At 40.6% G+C, this 25,731-nt stretch overlaps 1 protein-coding gene across 5 annotated transcripts in view; it reads right to left on the bottom strand.

The window, feature by feature from the left end:
- TMEM106B (transmembrane protein 106B) overlaps positions 1 to 24,733 on the bottom strand; it is a 37,042-nt gene extending 12,309 nt beyond the window's left edge. Inside the window, exons 1-8 of one of the 5 annotated variants that reach the window (XM_075143668.1) lie at positions 24,603 to 24,732; positions 21,138 to 21,359; positions 17,680 to 17,743; positions 16,255 to 16,414; positions 15,325 to 15,465; positions 15,186 to 15,235; positions 11,714 to 11,767; positions 5,032 to 10,942 (exon numbers count right to left, since the gene is read on the bottom strand). In XM_075143668.1, the coding sequence (XP_074999769.1) occupies positions 10,804 to 10,942; positions 11,714 to 11,767; positions 15,186 to 15,235; positions 15,325 to 15,465; positions 16,255 to 16,414; positions 17,680 to 17,743; positions 21,138 to 21,357 (828 nt within the window). In that variant the 5' untranslated portion in view covers positions 21,358 to 21,359; positions 24,603 to 24,732 and the 3' untranslated portion in view covers positions 5,032 to 10,803. Of the gene's footprint in view, positions 1 to 732; positions 977 to 5,031; positions 10,943 to 11,713; positions 11,768 to 12,775; positions 12,875 to 15,185; positions 15,236 to 15,324; positions 15,466 to 16,254; positions 16,415 to 17,679; positions 17,744 to 21,137; positions 21,360 to 24,183; positions 24,464 to 24,602 lie in introns of those variants that run through there. The other 4 variants (XM_075143669.1, XR_012672671.1, XR_012672670.1 and 1 more) reach the window with 4 other exon arrangements.
- Positions 24,734 to 25,731: the final 998 nt, after the last annotated feature.

Raw genomic sequence — 25,731 nt, forward strand, 5'->3', positions numbered from 1 at the left:
GCTTAGTTGCTGGCTGGGGTTGAACCGTTCAGAGTGACCTGGACAGGCTGGAGGGATAGGCCACAAGGACCTGATGAAATTTGACAAGGAGAAATGCAAAGCCCTGCACTTGTGAAGGAATAACCCCTGCAACGAGACAGCCTGAGCACCATGGGGCTGGGGAGCAGCTCTGCTGAAAAGGGCCGGGGGTGTTGGCAGACAGTGACCTGAGTATGAATGAGCCCACAGCCTATCCTGGCCGCAAACTTCTCTGCAGCGTTTTTCTAGTCTTCTGAAAAAGACTATCATCAGTACTATTGACTCACTGCTGGTATACCATGGGCAGAGAGCAAACATAGTAGGAGCACAACTGGGCAATAATGGATTAAAAAAAACCCCAAACAGTTCAGCTTGAATGTCAAAGTAGACTGTGGTTACCAGGCCATCACAAGAAGAGCGAGAAAAGATTTGAAATCTGAAAAACAGATTTTGGGTTTGGTAAGCCTTGAGTAGCTACATGGACAGAAACAGGGGTTGCTCAAGGTCTTTCACTGAATTAAACGTCTCGGCATCGACACTGTATTCTCACTGCTAATCAGTTAGTACATTCTCAGGTCTCTCAGATTTTAAAATCCAAAATAGACCTCTGAACGGGAATATTTCACACATTCAGAACGAAAGTCATATACTGGATTTATTAGATGAAAACGGAATTTCATCTGAACAGTTCAACAAGGACAGCCCTGCTCTTTTCTGGAAGGTTATTTTTGCTTCTTGTTGCACAAAAATGCTGGGGTGGGGTGGGCTGTGAAGGGCTGGGAAGCAGAAGCACGGGTCTTTAACGCGGTTCCGTTCCTCCGGGAGCTCTCTTCAGCCCCTCAAGCACCACCCGAACGACACCCACCTCGCTGAGGCGGCGGCTGCCGCCGGCACACGCCGCAGCCCTGGCACCACCTACGGAGGGAAGGCAGCAGCGCACGCCAGATTAGTTTTCCATCTACAAAAAAAAAGATTAAACAGCACCAGATTAAAAACGAGGGTACCTCAGACTGCACTGTAAGTAGCAATCAGTTAAATCTACAAATAAATTGGCAATAATAGTGGCGGGGTTTTTTTTGGAGGGGGGGTGCCTTAGGGGCACCTAAGGGGTGTTCTTTCTGTTTTTTAAATAAAGGACCCTGCATACTACTTCCCCTGGGTTTAGCTGGTCTCATCAAGGTTACTAAGTAACCTTGAGTTGTATTCAGCATTTTTACAGCTCTTTTGAGAAGGAAATTGAATCCCTCCCATGTTTGAGAAGCCCATTTTTCAGTTTAAATAGGATTTTTCAAGTATTAGCATATCAAACAGCATAGTTGTCAGCATGAAACATAAGATTAGCACGTTTTATTTTTTCTAAGTCTCAGCTTCCTTCTGTCCTACTATTTTGCATTTTTAGTGAGAACAAACCAAAGGCAAGCTTGGTAGCCATCTGCAGGAGCAAGACACCGGGTATGTCTACACAACAGCTTAATTTGCTTGCAGAAATCAGAGTGGCTTAAATCTGCTGGATCCCTCCATGAACACTGCTGGCCCTCCTAAAGCCTACAAGGCTACGCTTCAGTCCTGACCCCGAGAATATTTACCATTACCGAAGAGCTGGATCCTGGCACGCCACACAGGGTGGCAGAGATGTCAAAGTAGCCAGGATCATCTCCTGACTGTAAATCATTCAGAAGGAAGTCAGGCATTTCAGCTCACGTAGCATATTAAAAGTGGCATGGAAATAGCAGCTCTGTCCCATCTCTGGGCCAGGATTGGCAGCAAGCAAAAACGGTTGTAGATGGTACAAATTTTAGAATTTATATTCTGCAGCAATATTTTGGACTTCTAAGGCTTATTTTAACATTTCTTGGCATGTATTTGATGAAAAGTTCACAAATTTAGTGTCAGCGTGGAAAGCGAAATGGTTGCACTGATTGTGTCAACGTGTTTAAACACATTGAATGTAAAATCTGGTCATAAGTTTATAGTGAGTGAATTCAATCACTTAAATGGATCCCCATGCAGACAGCCGCTAACATTCCCAAAACCTAAACTATTTAAGACAGACTTAACACTTAAGAAATTATATATATCCCAGCAGTATATAAGCCTCCAAAACTCACAAAAAACAGTCAGTAGGTCTTTACCTATTGTTTTTCTAGATATTATCATCTACCGAGGTAACCCTTGTATCACTCTTCTGACCAGTACCAGAACAACCGTCTCGTGGTAGGATTGTCAGAAGAAAAGTCAGACAAAGGGACATTATGTTCATTTCTCAACCTCAACTATATTGCTAGGGCTGCTAGAAGTATTACTTCCTAAAGACCTCTCAAGAATGATATACATCATTACTTTTCAGATATCCATAACTGCACTCAGTGAAATGTTACATTACAATGACGCCGAAGCTCCTTAATCAAGTCCTAGTTTTACTGTATTAGGTGATTCACTGGCTCATGAAAAAGCAGCTCCATTATGGAGCAGTGTCAGCTCCATAGTGCCCATGACAGCTCATTAAACTGTGTGGCATCTGCTACCCATACACAGAACACAAGTGAGGCATCTCAGCTTTCAGGCTTAAGAGGCAGGGATTCCTGGAGAAGAAGAAGAAAAAAAAAAAAAAGGAAAAAAAATCAAAACAAAAATGTAGAGGGATCTTTACCTCATCTGACATCAAGAGACTTCTAGCAAAATTAAATGTGTGATTTGGTATTCCTTAAGTTGCCAGAAAGACATCATCTTCACACTGGAAGGCAATTAGTGTCATTCATCACTAGCGTACCCAAAGTCCTCTCAGGTAAACATATTAGCACAAAACCATGTCCCAAGTGTGTTCTCAGTTACACAGTTATATAGAAAGTTGTATGAAATTTTGAGAAGGAAAGCAACCTACAGCCAGCCAGGGAAACTTCCAAAATCTTTCAGGCGTTTCTGTCATTGTCAGGTCTTTGAACCTAGGCCATTTTAAGATATCAGATCTTTCAGTAGTTAGATCTCAAAACCATCTACATTGGGTGTTCTGGAATAGGAATTTTTGGGTCTTTAAATTCGTCCAAATTCACATTTGTTTACCTATTCCCATCTGTCAGTGTATTCCCTTGTGCTGGTTTTGGCTGGGATAGAGTTAATTTTCTTCACAGTAGCTAGTACGGGGCTGTGTTTTGTATTTGTGCTGAAAACAGTGTTGATAACACAGGGATGTTTTCGTTATTGCTGAGCAGGGCTTACCCAGAGCCAAGGCCTTTTCTGCTTCTCACCCCACCCCACCAGCGAGCAGGGTAGGGGTGCACAAGAAGCTGGGAGGGGACACAGCTGGGACAGCTGACCCCAACTGACCAAAGGGATATTCCATACCATATGACATCATGCTCAGCGTATAAAGCTGGGGGAAGAAGAAGTAAGAGGGGGAAGTTCAGAGTGATGGCGTTTGTCTTCCCAAGAAACCGTTACGCGTGATGGAGCCCTGCTTTCCTGGAGATGGCTGAACACCTGCCTGCCGATGGGAAGCAGTGAATGAATTCCTTGGTTTGCTTTGCTTGCATGCACGGCTTTTGCTTTACCTGATAAACTGTCTTTATCTCAACCCATGAGTTTTCTCACTTTTACTCTTCTGATTCTCTCCCCCACGCCACCGGGGGGGGGAGTGAGCAAGCAGCTGGGTGCGGCTGAGTTGCCAGCTGGGGTTAAACCACACCATCCCTTTTAGTCCTCTTCACACTCTTCAGACAGACAAGGTAGTGTTTGAAATTTGCCTGGTAGGAATTTGCCCTTGTACTCCCCTACCTGCTCTGGATGGAAAAAACAGGAGAGGAATTCAAATGATGTAAGTTTGAAGTATTTGGATCAAATAAAACTGCTCAGTGCTAAAGACATACTTTTGACAGGTAGAATAAGAGAGAAGCAGTTCTTCACACCTCTTCAAGCTCTTATTTATACATAGCAAAACACTGCTTAAAGGTTATTGTTCTCCAATTTATAGTGTTCAATAAAGGGCTTGTCCAAATAGGAAAGTTTGGGCAATGGTTAGAAGAAAAAAGGACTATATGAAAAAGAAAATAGCAAGCATGACTGTAATTATTTTCCCCTTTAAACTTCGTTTAAAAAAATAAGCCTTTTTAAGCTGAAACAAAACAGCCGAAGAAACACCTACACACTAAGACCCCCATTGGTTATCCATACCAGAAAACCAATGTAGCAGTCATGAATACACAATAGGTTTCTCCAGGAGAAACCTTAAAAAAAACCACTAAGGTGTTCCAAAACATCTGTGTAAGACTACCTGTAACATTTGAACATTATGAATATTTTGAATGTTTCAAAGCCATGTTCTTTGTTGTCCAGCTTTTAAAGATTAAAGCTTTTAGGCAATAATGGTTCCTTAAAATAACTTCACAAATAGCTATACTGTGTCTGGCTGGGATGGAGTTAAATTTTCTTCATAGCACCCCACACAGTTGTGTGTTTTGGGTTTGTGGCTAAAACAGTGTTGATAACACACCAGTGTTTTGGCTAATGCTGAGCAGTGCTCATACAGCACAGAGGTTTCCTTTTTCATTGCCTCCTTCTCTTTTTCCCCCCACTCTGCCCAACCCTGCAGTGACTAGGCTGGGGGGGTCAAGAAGCTGGGAGGGGACACAGCCACGACAGATGCCCCCAGCTGACCAAAGGGATATTCCATATGGGATCATGCTCAGCAATAAAAGCTCAGGAAAAGGAGGAGGAAGGACGGACATTCAGGGTTATGGCGTTTGTCTTCCCATCGTAAACACTTGACTGCTGGTAGGAAATAAACTCCTTATTTTGCTTTGCTTGTGCACACAGCTTTGCTTCCCCTCCCTGACCCATGAGCTTTCCTGCTTTTGTCCTTCCGATTCCCTCCACCAGCCCAGCGGGGGAAGAGTGTATGAGCACGTGGGTTGGGGCTCACCTGCTGGCTGGGGTCAACCCACCACAACAGCCTAGGTTTTTAACTCAGTTAACTTTAGTAGTCCAGTCAGACAACAGTAATTCATTCACAGATGGTGCTTAGCTTTCAGATACTCCGGTTTATTACAGATTTAACACAATACAACATAGTATCAAAAAAAAGTAGATTGCAAAGGTTTCACATCATGGAATGCCAATAGTTACAAAAATTGAAATCATACCATTGAAAAATACATGAAAGCTTGTGGGAAAAATATGGGGAGACAGGGGAAAACGCGTGGGAAATAGGGAAGGAGTAGAGAGAAAAATATTAAGTCAGTTTAAAAAAAGAGATACATGACCCAAGCTTTTTTTTAAAAAGAAAATTTAATATCATTCTTTGAGTCAAACAATCCTGTCTAGAAGCATATCTTCACAATGAAGTTAACTCCAGATTTTGAACCTCTAAGTAACAAGATTGCTTGTCCCAGTTAACTTACATTAAGATAGCTTCTGTGTCCTACAAGTCATTCCCAAATACACCTTGACTTCTAGAGTGTTCATCATACGTAAGTTGATAGATTGTTTGCTACACAGTTACAAGAACAACAGTTTACGATTCTTAAGTTACAAAAATAGTTATCACTCATTAGTATTTCTATACATATCTCGAGCTATTATATGCACACTCTGTACAGTGGATGTTAACAGTGGTTAAGTTTGCTTCCTTAAACAAAACCAAAAAAGAACTAAATCACTGACAGTCAGACCTAAAATATTCAGGTACCGTAATACACTTGCATGTCTGGCACTAAATATCCCTGCCCATGCAAAGCAAAAGCAGCTTCAGGACCCAAAAGACATATGCATCCAGGTTGTAGGACCCTTACGATGGTTGGTGGAAGAGGACAGTATGAGGATCAGTATGTTACAGCCACTGAACAGTCTCACATTACCCTGTAGGGCCCGAGACTAACTTTAATTGTACAGATTCCTTGCAGACAACTGTTTCTGTCTGACAAGCCTGCCTACAGGCAGAAAAGCAGGTTTACATGGCAAAAGTTGTAGGGTAGCAGAACAAACTACCCCAAACTACTCCTCTGGTAATGACGAGAATTCCCCAGCTAAAGGTAAAATAGGAAGGTGACTTCTCAAGTAGACAAACACTGGATGTTTTTGTCATACCCAAATTACTGTTTTCAACATGTTTTGGTTGGGTTTTGGCTTAGGCTTTATTCTTGCCCTCCCAAAGCCAAAAAAACAATCTAGATTTTTTAGCATGATCAGCGCCAACACTAACAAATGTTTTGCTGGTTGCAGTAGTCCATTACTGAAGTACATTGGTTGCACTTACATTACTTATCCTTCCCTTTCAGAAGTAACAGTAAGCTTGGAAGCATTGCTAGGGTTGTGGGATTTTGTTAGACAGACAAGTAAAAAATTTAATTCTTAGAGGTATTACTCTTGTCTTACTTATCTCTTAACTCTCAAAGTCTAGTCCAACTGATGTTAAGCTTCAGGTAGCTGCCCAACTCTGAAACAAGTCACCATTTCTGAAGATGCTGTCTGGGAACAGATAGATGTCCCACTACAGATTTGGGGAGTGGAAAGAAAAGCAAAACCACAACTAACACCCCTACCCCCTCCCAATACCACACACACAAAAAAAAAGGAAGCCTTAAATGCTGAAGAAATAACACTATCTTTTTTAATGTTTTCTCAATCTAGAAATCTCTCATACTACACCAAGCACCATCCTTTCCATTATGAGGGCACAACACTTCAGTCAGATGGTTAAAGACCTTAACAGTTCAATCCAAGCACTTAGAGATTCAGTGCTTAAATGGTTAGCTTTATACACCACACGCTAAAAAGCCCAGAGTCATGTTTGCAATGCACTGCTATGAAAAAATTTATTCACTTGCAGAACTTCAAGGACAAATTGGAGCAAAGTCAACTAAGGCATGTACTTAAGTCTGCCAACATAAGGCTGAAAAATATAAACACCACAATGTTAATATCAAGGTCATGCACACATCAGAAGTGCATTAAGAACTTCAAAGCTATACCACACAGGAAAAAGGTAGTTATGCTTGTCTTCACAAAGGATTAAGAATTAAGCAACTATCCCTAAATATCAAGATGACTAAAAAATTATGAATGAGCTTCTACAGGCTCTTCCCCAAACCAGGAATTCAAGACAAAAGTGTCAGGTACTACACCTTTCAGTAAGAGCGCTTCCTTTTAAATCTCTCCAAATGGATATTTGATGGTTAGATCTTTGAGTTTGTTTGGTGGCTTTATTAATTAATTTACTTTTAAAGCATCATATTTAAAATGTAAAATAATTTTGTTCTCCAAGTCAGAATGGCCAGCTAGCCATCATTTTGACTCATTTAAGTGTCCCATATTAATTTACCTTAAGTTATAATTTTGAAATTTTACAGTTATTCTATACAGAATATATTGAGTTTTGTTTCTCAGTTGTGCCATTACAGCACAACATCTGGACCACTGTTTTAAGAGGTAACTAACAGACCTTCCATTTTAAAGTGCAACAGGTTTTGGTACAGGAATTGCTACAAAGAATTCAAGTGAAACAAATTATACTAGAAATAAATCCCTTGAAACACAACACTACAATGCCAATATATATGTATTTGATAGTATTCGAAGATTATAGGGAAGTTACAAGTGAAATATGAATCACTTTAGAAGAAATCCTTCAGAAACTACCTTACACACAGGAAAACAAACAAAAAAATTACGATTCTTCAGGTTGACCTTCTGGAAAGAATTTGTGCTTATTGATTTACAGTGAACTGAAAGGCTTGCCTTTTTTATTTTAAAATCAAGATAAAAAATATATGTGCAATAATTACAGGTCTGTCACTTAGATCTATCCTCATAGCTTGTTTACAAAGTTTACGCGAGTTAATACTGACGTCCTTTGCTCCCTTAGCATGATTTTCTGTGGCTGAGCCTGGAAACAAGTCTCAGGTAAGTATTCAAACAGATGTCTTAACTACTAATTTTATATAGCATCTCTTCAGATAAGCAGGTTAGTTCAAAATCTTGCCTTGTTTGGTTAGTAATATGCTGACAGTTTTACAAGGACATACTAGCATTCGTGGAACCTTAAGCTTTTGATTCTCCTGTAACTGACTTAATTTGAGAATTCATCAATAGGATCTTTTACTCCAGCCTTTATTTTTTAAGGTGAAAACTCTTAGTCATTCAGTAAGTCTACATCCATTACATATACCAGATGACAGACATTAAAAATAAGAGCTGCATCTTCCCCCTTCTGCCACATACATGGAAAGAATAATTCCACTCATAATTCTTTATTTTAAATCAGCCAATACCAAGCATTTCACGCAATGTAAGGTCCACAGATTTAAGTACGTATTTTGCTCAGCATGTCTGCCAAACTTTCAAAGGTCAGTCTGAGTCTCAACACTGCATAAACAGTGTAACCTCCCCCTGCCATACTTATTCAAGCAGCATTCACTACTGTCACCAAATTTTATCACTGTGCCATTCCAGTTATTCTGGATTATCTTTTATCCTTTGAAGAAAAATTTGTTTTAAATTGATATAAATACCTGCCTGGAGCTGTTTTCTTCTTTTTCTACTTAAAAAAAAAAAAAACAAACAAGAACACCAAAACAACACAACAGACCCAAAACAAACAAAACCAACATTCTAGGTGTAAATATTTAGGCCTAGAAGAAAAAACCCATATTACTTGCTGGCTCACTTCAGATCTGACATGGTTTAAATCAGAATTCTCTCCCTACCCTCCAATATAAACAACAGATAACGTAGTTGAGTTTACCTCTCTGCTTCTAACTAGCTCCCCACTATCCTGGTCGTTAGTTATTACCTATATATTTTCAGGCTATCAGCCAAGCTTCTGCATGCATTTTATCAGCCACAGGACTGAACCTCATCTATACTGCAGGAAGATTAGAGTCAATCATGAACTAGTTTCCCTTATGACTGTAAGCTGTAATAAAGAATGTTTACTTTTAAGTGCCCAGATTCAACAATAATTTTAAGAATGTAACTACAGTAAGTCATCAGAATCGACTATTCCAGATCCAGACGTTCTCCAAAGCCAAAAGCTGACATCTTCATCTTACCAACCATTGTATGAAACTGAGTTTAGGTTCCAAAATTTTTTATAGACATTCAGAATAAGTGCTCATAGCATTCAAACAAGAGGAGGGTTTTTTTGTATGGTTACTTAATTTCTTTTAAATCAGTCTTACATCATCCATAGTCTTTCCCCCACCCACCCAATTAGGTCCACCTAAGAAAGGCTGATAAAGAAAAGAGTAATATAGACATGTACCTTCACTAAAGTACTGGAGCATAAAAGATTGTTAGTTGCGAGAAGTTACTCAGCAGTCTTTTTCCATAGTGTTTATTGTTAATTCATTTTATATAGTTTATTTCCAGGAGATGGGCAGCATAAAAACCGCAACATCTATTTTAAAAAATATATAATTCATTACAATGCCACAGTCTCAACAATACCTTCTTACAGATGCATCTTATCGAATTCAGAAATAAAAGAATTCTAATCTAGTTACTAAAAAGTTTTGTACCTAACCCTTAGAACAGTCAGCCTTCAGAAGTCAAGCAACTTTGGATCCAAAAATTTACAATCACCATGTTTGATAACCCTGGAAATTCTCACTGTGCAAACTATCCTACTGAAACTATTCAATAGCTTTGTTATGTGTCAGTCTCATGATTACATCAGCATTTAGTCTTACAGAAAGAATTGCTTTATTCTCCTTTACATTAACTTTGATGTGAACTTTGAGTGCTCTGGAAACTCAGATAACTACTGCATTGCTTACTGAGCCTGCGCACTAAATATACACACCCCAACATATTAACACTTAAAAGTAGCTTAGATACACAGTATATTAAAACAATAAAAATGATGAAAATTTACATCAAGCTGCCCAAACCTATGCTCAAACAGTTTCCCACCTAGTTCCAACTGCACGATCTTGATTTTAATAGCTGTACTCAAAAGTTTACTAAAAACCAAAGTAGAACGACACCATCAAAGTCTTTACCCATTCATTTTCAAGAGTCTTGAATTTTTCCTTTGTCAGTAATGATTCTGGGGGTTGTTTTTTGTTTTGTTTTTAAAGCCATCTTTAAATCTAACAACATACATTGTCCTTATAACATCCCAGAGGTAGCAGGAGGGAATATGGATGAAAAGATGCCAGATTCTAGAAGCTGCACATTCAAGTACAGTGTCATCCAAGAGAGCTTTCCTGACTTTCACAGACTGCATGTCATCTCTAATCATGTATAGCAAATGAAAAGTAGAATCCCAAAATAAAGAACTATTGCCACTGATTTACTAATAGAAGTTTCACACCCAGATACCTCAAAGTAATCTGTTACTTAAGTAATAATACTGCCAGTTTCAATAGTCAAATATCAAGAACTGAAGTATAAACTTGAATTTATGAGTATCAATTTTTCTAAAATGCTCATTAGTGACACATTTCACCTAAACACAGACATAAACACAGTTACTCTAAGTTGATGTACCACACTGTAAGGAAAGGTCCCAATTCAGTTCAAGAATCTGATATTCCCCCTCTCCCTCCCACCACACAACTTGACAGAAGTGCTTACAGTAATAGAAAGCAAACAGAAGGGGAAAACACAACATTTAACAAGTGCATCTATGTACATTTTGCACCTTTTCCCTCCTTGCATCTAAAGTGATCAGGTCACCATGTTCGCTATGCTTTACATGCACATACTCTCCCCTTCACGTAGTACCAGTCCTATTCAAAGGATCTCTGCAAGCATCAACAGCAGTCATTCCACACTAACCAACAGGTGCTTCTATTGCGGAGGCTGAAGTACATTTAAATATTCTGATTGGCCCAGCTGGTAGGTTGTGTTTCCTCCACAGTCCACATACTGGTATCTCTCCTGGGATATTTGCTCAGAGTGGCCAAAGTACGAGGTTGTCACCGTCACTCTTAAAAAAACAACAGAAGAGATACTTGTTTTGTAAAGGATTTGAGTTCCCTAAAGATCAGTGTTTCTACGTTACTGGGGTTTTTAAGGAAAAAGTTTTGGAACAAAATATGTAATATTATTACGAAGAAAGTTTTAAATAAAGTTAAAAAACCATACTAGTTTACCACTGCAGATTTTCTCCAAGACAGACATTTGCCTTCCTGAGCACAGACTTTTTTTTCCCCTAAAGAAGATGGTAAAGCTGAGGTTTACTCATTAATACCTTGCTTTGCAAGGAGAAAACAAATGATGGTTAGAGAAGCAACTGCCATGGTCGGTCTACACCTCTTCCCTGCCCCTCCTCCCCCAAAAAAATCCCCACCATGCTGCTATTTATGCAATAAGTCACAAAAACCAGACTCTGGCAGAGTACCAGGAGCCTGTAAATGCTTCAAGATCATGAAGATCTCAGCAATTTTTGAAGAGAGGCTGATATACAAACTCATTTCAAAGTATTTGAGACCTTAGTAGCTCCATGGCTACAGCCCAACTGCAGAGCAGATACAGTAATAACAGTTCCACCTATTCAAGTAGTCTTTACAGTACCAGAACATGTTGAAAGACATAGTTCCATTTCAAGAACTATGAAGCTACAACACTAGAAAACAAGCTGATTTCATTTTTTCTATGATGCACAGATTCCAGCATTAAATATTTCTGAGTAATATTTCAACAAGAATTACATGGCTTTTAAAGTTGTTTCCAACAAATAGGAAGTTTCCATACTTACTGCATCATCACTACTATGTTATGCACTTTGATAGATGCTAAAGTACAGAAGTCACTGCAAAAAAAGAAAAACAAAACAATTGTTAGATTTGCATCAAGCTTTTACAGGTAATTATCTAAAAAGCAAGAATTGTGGCTGCAACTGGAAACTCTGCTATCTGTATACACAGAGACTACAGAGTTGCTAGCAATGGCAACTAAAATAGTTCTTCAAAAACACTGCCTGTGACTGTATACTCACCTAGGTCTACTTTTATATACATAGCCTTGCTTTCACATGAGCTTGCTTACATGTAACGCTTGCCAACAAAAGTGTCCTGTGAGACAGCGGTCACTCCATCTTTCAGAAGCTAACCAAAGTTAACCTGAACAACTACATTAAAGCATGTCAATACCACCTCGTCACTGATGAAGATTTTTACTATGAACAGATATAGACATAATTTGCAATTTCACTTCATCTTACCAAATTTATGTACAGAAAGCAAAATTTACAACAAAAGATCAACATTACGCCAACTTCAGCATCTTTTCATGTAAAAGCAGCAATTTGTCAAAAAAAAGTCTTGAAGGATTGCTATTTTTGCTCAAAAAATATCAAGAACTTAGGAAAGTCCCTTTTTTTTTTGCACTCATCCACTTCTGTATTATGCAAAGTGACCTTTAACCAATCTGCACAGATTTTGAAGTTATTGTCAGAGTTACTGTTTTCTTGCAAGATACCTTTTCAGACTTACGTTTTCTGACGTGTACCTAAATACCAGTTACACAGAGCACTATGTAAGCATATACTCCCCCCTCCCCCCCCCTTTAAATCAATTGCTCTTGGTCACAAATTTATCAGCTCTGGAATGAAAGGCATGTGATCAGTGCAACAAGATTGCATGGCAGCCACCCACAATATTTGCATGTCATTGTCATTCTTTTCCCCAGCACCAACAAACATATGATGAAGTATTAAACAGTGAATGAACACAAGTGATTCAAATTATACAAAAATACAAATAAAACAGTTCAGTACTAAAAGTTTTTTTATATTGGTATCTATAGTAGTGACAAATACCTTGATTTTTTTCCTGCTAGGCTTAAAACAGGATTTAGTTAGACCATAGTGCCAGATATTCTCAGTTATTGTAGTTTTCTAATCCAAAATCTAGACAACCTGTAACATAATATAAAGCCAGCTTGTATCCAACAGCACATACTGGCCAACAAGCAGAGAGGTACAACACCAGCATACTGGTTTTTTTAAGTCCAGATTATCTGGAAGTAAATCTGTTCTAAAAAAAACCCCAAAACATACAAACCAACCAAGCAAACAAAAAAAAAAACCCCAAAAAACCAAACACACCACACAGCACAAAACTGTAGATAGGAAACTCCACATTTAGCCAGCTTTATAAAATAAATGGATGGAAATGCCCTGTATGATGCTGATTTCATCATACAGGTCTACTGAATCCAGATGATTTCATGCAGACATTTCAGGTCTTTAAGATCTCCTTTAATCAACCTAAGCTAATTTTACGGGATACCTACTCTCCAGGATCTGAACAACTAGCTAGTTATGACTAAATTGACTAGCTGGGGAAACACTGAAATGTGATCCACCGTACAACCCCCAGTGCTCTAACCCACAATACTATCTGTACTACAAAAATTATCCCAGGGCCTTCACTGGAAAGTTAAATATTTGTGCATGGAGAACAAACCCAAACACAGTAACAAACACAAAACCCCACTAAGACCAGCTGAAGCTATGTTGGCTGGGTGTTCAAACTAAGAAAGCTCACTTGCTACCTCCAGGGTTGCTCCACACAGCAAACCCAGGCTTTCGAGACTCACAATACAGCAAAAGAGCAGAAACCCATCAACAACAATAACTGTCAACAGGTCAGGGAGGTCAACTAATACCAATTGTGCAACATACAGAAAATCTGGAGAAAATGAGCAGCTATAGTTTTGTGTGTGGCTCAAATTCTGTTTAGTACATTTTAAACACATCACAACAAAGCTAGTGAGTGCTACTCAAGTAGTAGGACCTTGCGGTATCAGCCTATACAAGAACTTAGATTCTTAATTGACACAAACTTCTATAGTTATGGGTCTCTTATTACCAGTTATAGCCCATTCTTAGTGTCACTGTGCTGAAGCAATGAATATTTTCATGCGCATACAAACCACCTATTAGTCTGCTCTTCCAGTAACGTTCACTAACACTTGCTGTCCTGAAGGAGGGCAAGTCCACATTACAGACTGCTGGCACTGACACATGACAGTTTCTCTGCCTCTACTCCAAGACTGTACAATCCACCTCCGAGCTGGACCGGCGAGCGCATTATTGTTCCACACTATTGCCAAGGCTGCAGCTATCAAGCAGAAAAGCCTGAAATCCATTCAGTTCAGGCCACAGGCAGAGCAGCTTCTACCTGTCCGCATCTCTCTACGCATCCAAAGTCATTCAGGTTTTTCTAAGGTTCGTCACCAGCTTGCAGTTAAAAGTTGCAGCTATTGCTGGGAACAGACTCTTAACAGCATTACTGAAATTAAGGCCACAGTACTGACCATGAAAGAAGCTTCAATGCATTATTGCACCAAAAGCACGACTAGGTAGGTATCTATGAAGGCCACATTTATTTATTCCTCACGCATCCAAAGGATGAGCAGATTCACAGGATTCAGTGTTTACATAAAGCTAACTTACACGCCTTTAAGAGGTGACAGAAGTACCTCTGCTTATTTAAAGTTAGTGCCCAATTTGCTATTTCATACCCCATACCTATTTCAATTTATTCCAACACTTCAAAGCTGTAAGGTTCTCTCCCATCCCAAAGGGGCTGGCGTCCACTGGAACTGCACACAGACCTGAAGTCTCAGTAGTTAACTCTTTCTGTTCAGTCTGCATTTCAGTGTAAGAGAACTAACATTTGGTTTTGTTACCAAGATATACTGAGCTAATAGTCTGTTCTAATACTCTGTTGGTCAAATGAACTTTCGGAAGCTATGAATAAAACAGCTTGAAGTTTAAAGGACAGACTGTAAACACTGCTTACCATTGTACACACATGGTCTGAAGAAAAGAAATACAAATTAGCCTCTAATTTCTATAGAATTAAATATAAATTCCCTCTACTGCCAGAGAAATTTGTGGGAAAGTTACTAGAGAATGTGTTAGGGGAACACACCTGCACTTTTGTCCCCCAAAGCAGCAGGTCCTAGCTATTGCCAAGGCTTAAAACATTGGGATAGAGATACCATTCAAAGTGCTGAGAGCCAGGTACAGCAAGCCACTATATGAAACTATTAAAACAACAGTAGTTTAAGTATTTTGCAGTACTATTAAAAGTACTACACAAAGAAAATGCCACAACACCTCTTCCAACACATTTCTGCTGACTTTGAAAAAAGTAGTTTTTAGCACCATCATAATTTTTACCAAGGTCCATGTGATATTTAGAGATGAGTACACTTACAACATGTAGCTCATTTCATCTTGTATGACTGTGGGCACCATATAGTCAATCTAAAAAAAAAAAGCAATGAAAACATAAATGAGTAGATTTGTACACGAAGATTAACACATCTTCAACTTTGAAAGCCTATCCTATTTACCTGTTTCATATCCAGAGGACCAATGTTGGTAATGTTGTTTAGCCGTGCTTTGCCAATAACTGTTTTTGAAAACTGAACTTGGGCTGTGATATTTGCCACTTCAACAGAATAATAGTTGTTGTTTGTTATATTTAGTGTGTTCTGAAAAACAAAACAAAACACTAACAGCTATCCATTCTGTGTATCTTGATAAGCACATATTTTTAAATTTGAGACAGTAATACCTGAAATTACGCAAGTATATTTTCCTGCCTTCTAGGATTTGGGGGTGGGGGAGGGGAGGGAGGTAAGAGACCATCACTTAGCCCCTTTCTCAGTTTTTTTTGTAAATATATTGAGCAGCACAAACTTCTGCACAACTTCCCTTCAGTGCAAATACTGTGGAGGGAAATAATGTCCTCAATTATTCCTTCCAGGAAATTTAGCTATCACAGGATCCTTTTCTCCCATGGCTGCTTTGCTTTATTTAAAATGAGGAACTCTGCCAAAAGTCTTTAGGCAATCCTGTATTGACTGCATTACCAAGAAGTCAAGAAGCATGTGGAAAGAACTCTTAATTTTTAAGGTGGATAAGAAACCATTTTTCCTCAAATCCAATTTTGACAGATGCATAACATCAGGACAGCATTCAATAACATTCCTATATACACACAGACACCACCTTTCACTCATATTCCAAAAATAATGCAGAGAACTTTAGTCACTGTTCCCATGAAAATAGAAGACCTAATGGTAGCTTGCAGCTACACCTACAGGAACCAGCCACAGCAGGTCCAGTTACATTTTTCAAACTGGTCATTGTATCTGCTTGTATTTCTTAGGGCACTAACTAAGCTTACCAGCTAGACCACAGTTTCTCTGTGTTTCTATATTAAATACTACTGTAACAGTTTCTCCATTACAAACATCCAAACAGATAGTTAGACTTACCGTAATATTTAGATATATTATACGTCTACCCTGTTCATAAGTGACATATACTGACTTCACACCAATGTATTCAACATCGATTGAGCGAGGAAACAAGAAGAATACAGCCAGCCCAGAAAGTAGTAAACACACAATTACAGAAGCAGTCACGTAGAGCTTTCTGGAGGAAAAAAGAGCACATTTCAGAGTCAAAAGCACATTAGACAATAGTGGCATGTTATTTTCTTTTAAATGATAAGGAGCATGACTAGTCAATACAACTAGTTCAGTCTATTTCTAGCTTCCATTAGCTTCCAAAGGGGGGAAAAAGGCTATGCTGCACTTCATGTCTATGTCTCAGAGATGTTACTCTTGTATATACATCAGAAATCAAGTTTCAAAACATATGTTTATCCCAACGTTTGTAACTTAAAAGAGGAAAATAAAAGAGGCAAATATTTATGCGCTTTGAAACATAAGCACTTCCTCTTAAAACTTGTTTATAGCAGAACTTTTGTCATTCTGCAGGACTCTTGCACAACACATCCAGAAAGAAGAATAAAGCTCTTATACACCCTTACACAGGATTCTTTGTCATAAAAGACTTTCAGGGAAAGTGTTAGACTCCTGCTAAGAAACAGGAAATTCACAATTAACCTAATATAAAAGGAGGGGGTGTGTGTATGATAAAAAAAAATGCACAAAGAAATGCTCTACTGCAGCTCCAATTTTCTCAAAATTAGAACACTAAAGTAAGATGTTTCAAATTTGTACTACTATTACATCAGATATATGATCCATGATAGTATTATGTGAAGTTATTGTATTTTTTTTCCTGGTACTCATTTCTATTTACTACAGAAACAACCAAACATTAAGAAAAAAAAAAAACAAAAAACCAAACCAAACCAAAAAGTGTCAGAACAAGAAGCCCTGAGCACTGTAATTAAACCTTTAAGTAGATCCTAGGGAAAAAAAAAAATCCTATACCGGAATGATGAATTTCTTGAGCTAGCTGCTCAGAGCTTTACAAATGAATTTCTAGGTGACTTATTTCATAGTAGTGGCCCAAAGTAGTTATCATTTTACTCAGACTTTAACACTGAACATGTATCTGCTTAGATCAATTAAGATTGATAAATACTTGCATAATTATTATAGACATTCAGATAAATATCTACATGAAGAGATCACACAGTATTACTTAACTTCGTAAAACATATTGTGATGGAGTATGCACACCTGTTAATAAATAACTCTCCAAGAGTTAGAGGTTAAGGTTGATATTACTCATGAGCAGGGATCTTTCAATACTGAATGCAAGAAAACATTCCAGTAATCTTTTGCTTGATGCTTCTTGACACTATCTCCTTTAAATTGCTGAATTTTAACTAGAAGAGAATAATTAACTGCAGATTCATGTATCACAACTAACTATTAACTTACGTTCTTCTTGGCCTCAGTCTCTGATCACTGTATGGAATTAATGCTACCAGCTGATTTTCCTGCCCTGGAAACAAAAACACCCTTTCAGAATTTAGACAAAGAATAAGTATTGTTGCAGTCGCTTCAAACAAAGAGTGCTGGTTATAACTTAATGGCACCAAAGAATAAACACTAAAGACAAACATTTAAATTTCAGATAGGCCCAAGCAGAATGCTTCTGTAGCTTATGTCACTTTCTGAAATAGATCATGGCTTACAACACAGAAGAAAAAACACCAAGCCCACAAAGACCAAAACAGCAACAAATGCCTTTGGCACCATTTCTACCAGAGAAATGGAGGTACATAACAGCTTCCTGCTCTTGATCCCAGTCCATATAAAGTCATAGGAAAAAACATGCAGAAGCTCGAGCAGTAAGAACTGATCCAGAAGGCATTCTACATGTACTCTTCTGAAAAGCAGAAGTCAGGTTTGTTTAAAAACAAATACATGTATCAGTTTGGGTGGCTTTGGCAACACAAGTTACACATACACTGCATTCTAGAAATCACCGGTATATACAACTATTTCTCATGGGACTGAGCTGCAGCACCCTGGAAGCCAAAAAAGTATCTGCTGGAATTTCTCCAAGCAACAAGTTACTTCACTAGACAGCATTTTTAAAAGGGATGTATCTTAAGAGTAGAAATAAAAAACACAAGCACAGATGAGCCGTTGAAAATACATGGACTGCATCTGTCTTTATAGCTTTTGCTATTTGCTGTACAAAAAAATGAAATTGAGATTCATGCTTATGAGAACAAAGAGGCCTCAGGACCAAGACAGAGTTGCATTTTTAAGGCAAATGCAGAATTTGACCAGCACTATCACTTAGATAATCAACCACTTAGAAGTGATTCCATACTGAATCACTAAGCTGAGCAAAGCATGCTAACTAAGCAGGTGGTAGTATGTAACATCAACCTTCTAAAAAATCTCTACCAATTTAAAACACATTTTCATTTCGATTTCCATGAAGCATCTTCAACCTTTGAACAAAACAGCATAGTCCTACTTTCATACTTTATCATACTGAAAAGCTAAAGCTGTCCAAGCATGCTGGTTTTGGCTGGGGTAGAGTTAATTTTCTTCACAGTAGCTAGTATGGGGCTGTGTTTTGTGTTTGTGCTGGAAACAGAGTTGATAACACAGGGATGTTTTTGTTATTGCTGAGCAGTGCTTACCCAGAGCCAAGGCCTTTTCTGCTCCTCACCCCACCCCACCAGCGAGCAGGCTGGGGGTGCACAAGAAGTTGGGAGGGGACACAGCTGGGACAGCTGACCCCAACTGACCAAAGGGATATTCCATACCATATGACGTCATGCACAGCACATAAAGCTGGGGGAAGAAGGAAGGGGGGGACGTTTGGAATGATGGCATTTGTCTTCCCAAGTAACTGCTATACGTGATGGAGCCCTGCTTTCCTGGAGATGGCTGAACACCTGCCTGCCGATAGGAAGCAGTGAATGAATTCCTTGTTTTGCTTTGCTTGAGTGCATGGCTTTTGCTTTACCTATTAAACTGTCTTTATCTCAACCCACGAGTTTTCTCACTTTTACTCTTCTGATTCTCTCCCCCATCCCACCACCAAGGAGTGAGTGAGCAGCTGTGTGGGGCTTAGTTGCCAGCTGGGGTTAAACCGCAACAGCACAAATCCAAAACAGAGCCTCATACTAGCTACTATGAAGAAAATTAACTCTACCCCAGCCAAAACCAGCACACCAAGTAACAAAGCACAGTTTCATGTGTTTATTATACAGTTTAGCCATCATGTCATGTGTTACAGTCTTCCCCACTAGTCATGCAGTCATTATGTCAACACTTAATTTTTCCCCTCTCCCCTCAAAAAACCCCAAACATGATTTTTTTTTTTTCCCTAAAATACTGAGGAATAGTTAAAAAGACAGCCCTGTTTTTCTTATAACTCATGTAAAGTTCTAGCTTTAATCACATTATTTCATTAGAATGCATGGACAACAAGCATTTTTAATAGTTACTGCAAAATGTTTAATAAATTAATTAACTCACACTTGTCTAAGTATTATATCCAAGAATCCTATAGTCAAAGAAATAAGCTTTTCAACATAGGAATCCTGCTATTACTGCTTTTTAGCTAGCACTATTTTGAGTAAAACTTGCCATTGATATTATATGTATTTCAAGTCAGCAAGCTAACAGAAAAAACTTCCTTCTCTATAGTCTTTTGGTTAATATAATTTTTAGTTGCATAGCTTTTCCACAATTCAAATCTGCTGAATTCAGAGGTAATCAAAGAATACATCATAGCAGAAAGTATAACACATAAAACACTAATCTCTTACGATATTTGCAACCGTTTAGATATCCTGTGCCCCCTTCCACTTATTCACAGGCAAGACAGAAGTATTTGTGAACTATACAGAACCTAATCTGACTGAAGCACATGTACAAGGATAATATGGCACAGACACCAGTCAATTTTCCCAAGCTGCTGATCAAAATGAGTTCGGAGAGCTTTTACACCCAATAATCTATTTTGGTTAGGAGTTCTGGCAAAAGCAAAGCAGTACCAAACATGAAAACTTCTCATCAGTTCCTCCCCTCCATCAAAGGGAAGATCTTACAGCTGAAGCAGAAAGCTGTGTCTTGGCACACTGCCTTTGTCACTCTCTCCTTTTGCCCAGTTTCAGATATCCTGCATTCTCCTTTCAAAGGTCTGTTTTTAAATAGCTGCTCAGGTGGCTTATCATATAAGAGAGAAGTGTAATAAAGCAGAATGTTTTATTAGAAAAGGAAAAGCGAAGCATGAGGGCAGCAAGCAAACAAAACAGTTAGGCATGAAGACTAATGCTGTGTAGCCTACTCCTTCCCAAGGCAGCCAGAAATCCCATATATTTTCAACTCTCAGCTGGGGTCCTCTGCCTAGCAGGGACAGATGGGACAAAGGGAGGGTAAAGGAAAATGAGGGGCACCGACAGCAGTGAGGGCAAGAAAATTCACTATAAATAATCAGGGAAAAGGTGGTGTAACACAGGTCTACTTTCCACTCCCTGTATTTGCAGCTATTTTTGCAAAGTTATATATTGATTCAAATAGTTTAAAATAGGTAGTTAAAAAAAGATGCAATAAAACGTCACAAAAATAAAGGTTTGCAAATTCAACTTGCAAGAGCTAGCATTATGTGCTAATTTAAAGCTGAGAAGCAGGGAACACTGGCATGTACAGACAGAAGACGACCCAACAGGTAACAGCCAAAGCTGACTCAATTTGTTTCATTAATCCAGTGTAATCATAATAAAATACTTAGTGGTAAAAAGTCAAAAAGGTGAAAAAACTTCATCTTGACTAGGAGAGCTATTTGTTACTAATTATTATAGTTACAGCTGCACATGGTTATGAGGTAAATTTATACATTAAAAAAAGAAATAAAGAAAACTTACCTCGTGGAATTCTTCCTGTTCCCTGGCAAGTCGGGCAGGTGACACTGTCTCTTCCCGTAAATTCCACATAGGGAAACTGCGATACATCTCCACATCTGCCGTCTTCATTTTGTGATTCTGAGTGAACTAACCCATTCCTCATATTATCAGACACTGTGCCTCCATCATAGCCATCTTCCTTGCACGTGTGCATAGGCAGGTGAGAAAGTGTTTTTCCCATGTCTAAAATAAAAGTCAGAAGAAACCTTTCAAGGAGAATGATTCAAACATGGCTCGCATTTATTCGTCCGCATCAGGTAACTGTTAGTCTATGGTCATTACTCTGACAAGACTCCTGCTGCCCTCTGTTCAGATCCCGTAAGACCTGGAAAATGCTAAGGCCCTGTCAAGGAGTCAATCCCAAGCCATAAGAACCTGAACTAACTGGGAGCTTTGTTTAGATCCTCCAATACGCACAGGTTGAAGGGGGATCGAAGACAGGCTTTTAAGTTAGAACAGCACCATTGCTGGCAAAAGGTTGCAACAGTCCAGCAGTGCTTTTCAAAGGACTGTTACTGCACAGACTTTCACACCACACATTAACCTTTGTACAAAAAAAAAAAAAAAAAATCAAGACTGGGCTCTAGAAATCAAGTTTGCAATTTTCAGTGGATTCTACACACACTACAGACCCAATTCTAATAAGCTTTTTAGGTTGGATTTGTTTTGAGAACATGGGATCAGTTACTAGTTTCCAAGCTAGAAATATAAATCTCCGGGTGTTCCCTTTAACCCAAAAGAGGACTGATTCACAGGAAAGTCAAGGGAAAAATGGAAGTTACTTTAACATAGCTGCTGGCAATATGTAGCATTTATAAAAACTTGTTTAAAAAAAAAAAGTAATAATCACAAAAACATTTTTGCTACCTATGCATGTTTTAAAATTTTCTCATTACTGTAGCTTTTCAGTCATGACACTGAAACTACCTTGAAACACAGAACACTTGAAACTAAAGGCTGTAATGAAGTGATGCAAGTGGAAACCTTCCTAATTTGCTCAAAGTTAAAAAAAAAAATTTGTACAGCAGTGGCAATCAGTTGTCCATCCCCATGACCCATTTTAGTTACTTAACACACAGAGATACCAGCCGTTCAATTCACCAGTGTCTTGGGGAACAAGATGATTTAAAAAGAGCGTGCAAAACTTCAGGTTTTCCATTGTAAGTGGTACTTTTAAAGTGGCTGCTAGTAATTATCATGCTGGTTCACTGAGAAAGGAAGCCCTAAGAGAAGCTTAAGAGAGCAAAACAAGTCAGAATATTTTAAACCAATCACTGGAGACAGAACAGAAAGATCTCAAATACGATGATGGTAACACAAGCACAACATTAATTCATTATATTGCCACAAAGGCTGGGTGAACATAGGAAGGGAAAAGTAATTCAACAAATGCCAACAGTTACTGTTTCAGCAAATATGCAGCATTATTTTATTCATTTAAGCATTAAACCCTTTCAAGTAGGAAAACTATTTAATCTTATGCTGCTACAGCACTCTTTAAACATTCTAAGTTTCAGAGCCATTCAGTAATGGAAATTGTTGAATTGAAAATTAAAACTATTGAGCTATTGAAAAAAATTTTCTGAAAAAGTTGTTGACAACATTGATGATTACTTCACACGGGGTTTTTACTTATTGTTCTCCTTGCAGCTGACCTACAGCCTTTAAGCTATGAAACTTGAGTCTTGCAGCTTAGGCAATAGGTGTCACAGTTATAGGTCTGAAAGCTTAGGGATCAATCCCTGGCCCTGTTATGCTACAACTGTATTCAACTTACCTGCTCTACTGACGATAGGCTCAGGCTATGTCTACATTAACAACTAAATACAGAACAAGCAGCAACTCCGTGGAAATAAACAGTTATTGAGGATCCAACATCCACACTATACGTGTTTGTGTGTGTTTATTTCATACTAGCTCTTGTCTAGACTGACAACACCCACTCACAACTGAAGTGCACCTTCTGAAGTTTTAGCTTCTTCCAAAAGGAAGAGAGCTCACGCACGCCCAGATCACACTGTGACGTGAACCAAAGTGCAGCAAGCAAGAATGACTGGGAACTCACTTCAAGAGCACACTCTTTATTTGAATTAAAATACTAATGCAGATGTATCCTCCAATGCCAGCTGTTCCTGAGCTTCAATACTTAGAATTCAATAGTGTTGTTCTACCGCCAGAGACTTAGAAGAGGCATGTCTCAGTTCACAAGAAAACAGCCACCTTCAAGCGAAATGTGTTCCTCCAACATGCTTTCCCCCCCAACCAAGCACTGAACCTTATTACTGCTGACCAAAACTGAAGAACACTTTGTTCTTTTCTCCAGCACTTACATGCTGAACAGTAGTAGTTCTGAGAATATATTATCTTCATATGTGACAGCCTCTATGTTGTCACCAAAGTCGCAAACCCTACTTCCTTAACAGCTGTGCTTGGACCCAGTCTCTCCCTCATAACTGGTGTATATACTCCAGTTTCCTTGGACTCGTCTGGAGTTTCCTTGAATTCACAGTCTGTTAGAAAGAATTTGGTAAATTAAAAAATGTTGTGATAAGCAGCTTTTGTTTAAGACGGTGCCCTTCAGCTTGCTATGGCACTGCAGCACGGTAGTACATAGACAAAACCCAAGCAATGTCCCAGGCATACAGAACCACCACATCCTGAGTTACATGCAAGACTCGGGGTAAAAACTTTTTGTTTATAAACTCAGTGAAACTTTATAGAGTTAAACTAGATTGTTATACTTCTCCAAAGAGTTAGGGTGACATTCTTACCCTTTATATGCAAATATATAAACTTGAGGTTACAAACCTACTTCTTTTTCGAAACAGCAAAACATTTTTAAGTACGACCATCTGCTGCCCTATCAGCTGTCGCTTAAACACGAACATCGCAAGCTCCTCCAAAGCAGAAAGCTGCAAGATAAGGCGATGACTTGGCAGTCACAAACTCGCTGAGGCACAGGCAGTCACCTCCAGCGCTGCCTTTCACCACCCCTTTAGAGACCCACCTCTCAGACACAGCCTGCTCGGTAAGGCTGGCGCTGCCGAAAATACGGGAGCCAAGAATCTCCCTGAGATTTACGGAATTTTTTGCCCATCAAGCCAGAGCGGCAGCTGCCCTCGCAAACATGGCGAAGTTTCCAGCCGGCGGGCGCGGACCAAGGCCCGGCCAGCTCGGCCGCTGCCGGGCTGCCCCGGGCGGGGCCCTGCACCCGCCCCGCCGGCGGGCGGGGGCCTCGGCGCGGAAGGGCGCGGTAAGCAGGGTCCCACCGCGGGCCTGCCCAGGCCTCGCCGAAGCCCGCGGACCACCGCCCGGCGCCCAGCTCCGCCAGGGCCTCGCAGCCACAGGCCGCGCTCGGCCCGGCTGCCGCCCCAGGCCCGCCGCGGTCCCCCGCCTCCCCTCCGCCGCTGGAGCGGCCCTTCCCACCTGCGGCGCGGGCTCCGCGGGCCGGGCCGGGGGGAGGGCGGGCTACCGGGGTCGCAGGACCGGAGGCTCCAGGTGCGACGCAGCTGCCCCGGCGCTAAACCCTAGATCCGGGGCGTGCGCAGGCGCGGGGCGGCGGGGGGCGGTGCGGCGCCGGTGCCGTCCCGTACCGCCGCTGTCGGCCGCGGGCGGGGCTGGGCCCGGTTCCCCGTGGGGGCCGGGGGCCGGGGGGCGGGGAGTCGCCGCTGTTCCCCTCGCCGCTGGGCGCCGCGCCAGTGGCTGCTGGTGCCCGGCCGGGCCGCGCCTGCCCTCCTGGTCGGCGGACGGCTCGGGAATCGCAGGGAAACCGCCGTCCCGAGCGTGAGGCGGTGCCCGGGACGAGGGGTGAGGGGTGCTCCCAGGGGTGGGGGTAGAAGCAAGGGTGGGAGAAAGGGGAATGAGGAGATGGCGCAGCCCCTCTCCGCGGCGGAGGGACGGAGGGCAGAGCGGGTTTCCTCCCTAAGCTCCCCTGTCAGCAGCCGTTCGCTGCTCTGCCTGCAGCTGCCTGCTCCTCCTCCACGTGAGCTCTGCGGTGCGTTGGTCGCAGGAGAAAAGCGGGGATTTTTCTTTCCGCAACTAAGTTTACTTCGTGGTATCTTCACAGCCACCACCGTTATTTTCTGTTCCCTGTTTGGTAGCTCCGGTGGAAGTAACTCGCCACACCGTGCTCCGGGGGAAACGAGATGCTCGAGCGAGGAAAGCTATGGCAGGTCAGAAAAAAAGGTGTAGGAAACGAGACACACTACCACTGCAATTCAGGTTTATAACTCATGTCACATTATACAAGGTTGCTTGTACAGCTGGTGTTTATTCAGGGCACGGGCAGTGAGATGCTCTCCCAGCCATTTGCCAGAGCAAAATGAAGTACACTGGAAGCGAATAACTTGTGGTTGTTGCTCTTTGTGTGCCCGCATCTGGTCCATGAAAACCGCTACCCAGTGTCTATGGCAACACGGGAGACCACTCCTCTGTGGGGATGTGGGGGCACCAGAGGCACAAGAGCTGCACGGAGGGGACGCAGCACGGGATGAGGGAGGCTGGGGGACCAGGGAGGAGCTCTGCCTGGTTTGGGAGCCTCATCCCAGCTGCAGGA

This window comes from Calonectris borealis, chromosome 2 (assembly GCF_964195595.1).
Source record: "Calonectris borealis chromosome 2, bCalBor7.hap1.2, whole genome shotgun sequence".
NCBI classification, from domain to species: Eukaryota; Metazoa; Chordata; class Aves; order Procellariiformes; family Procellariidae; genus Calonectris; species Calonectris borealis.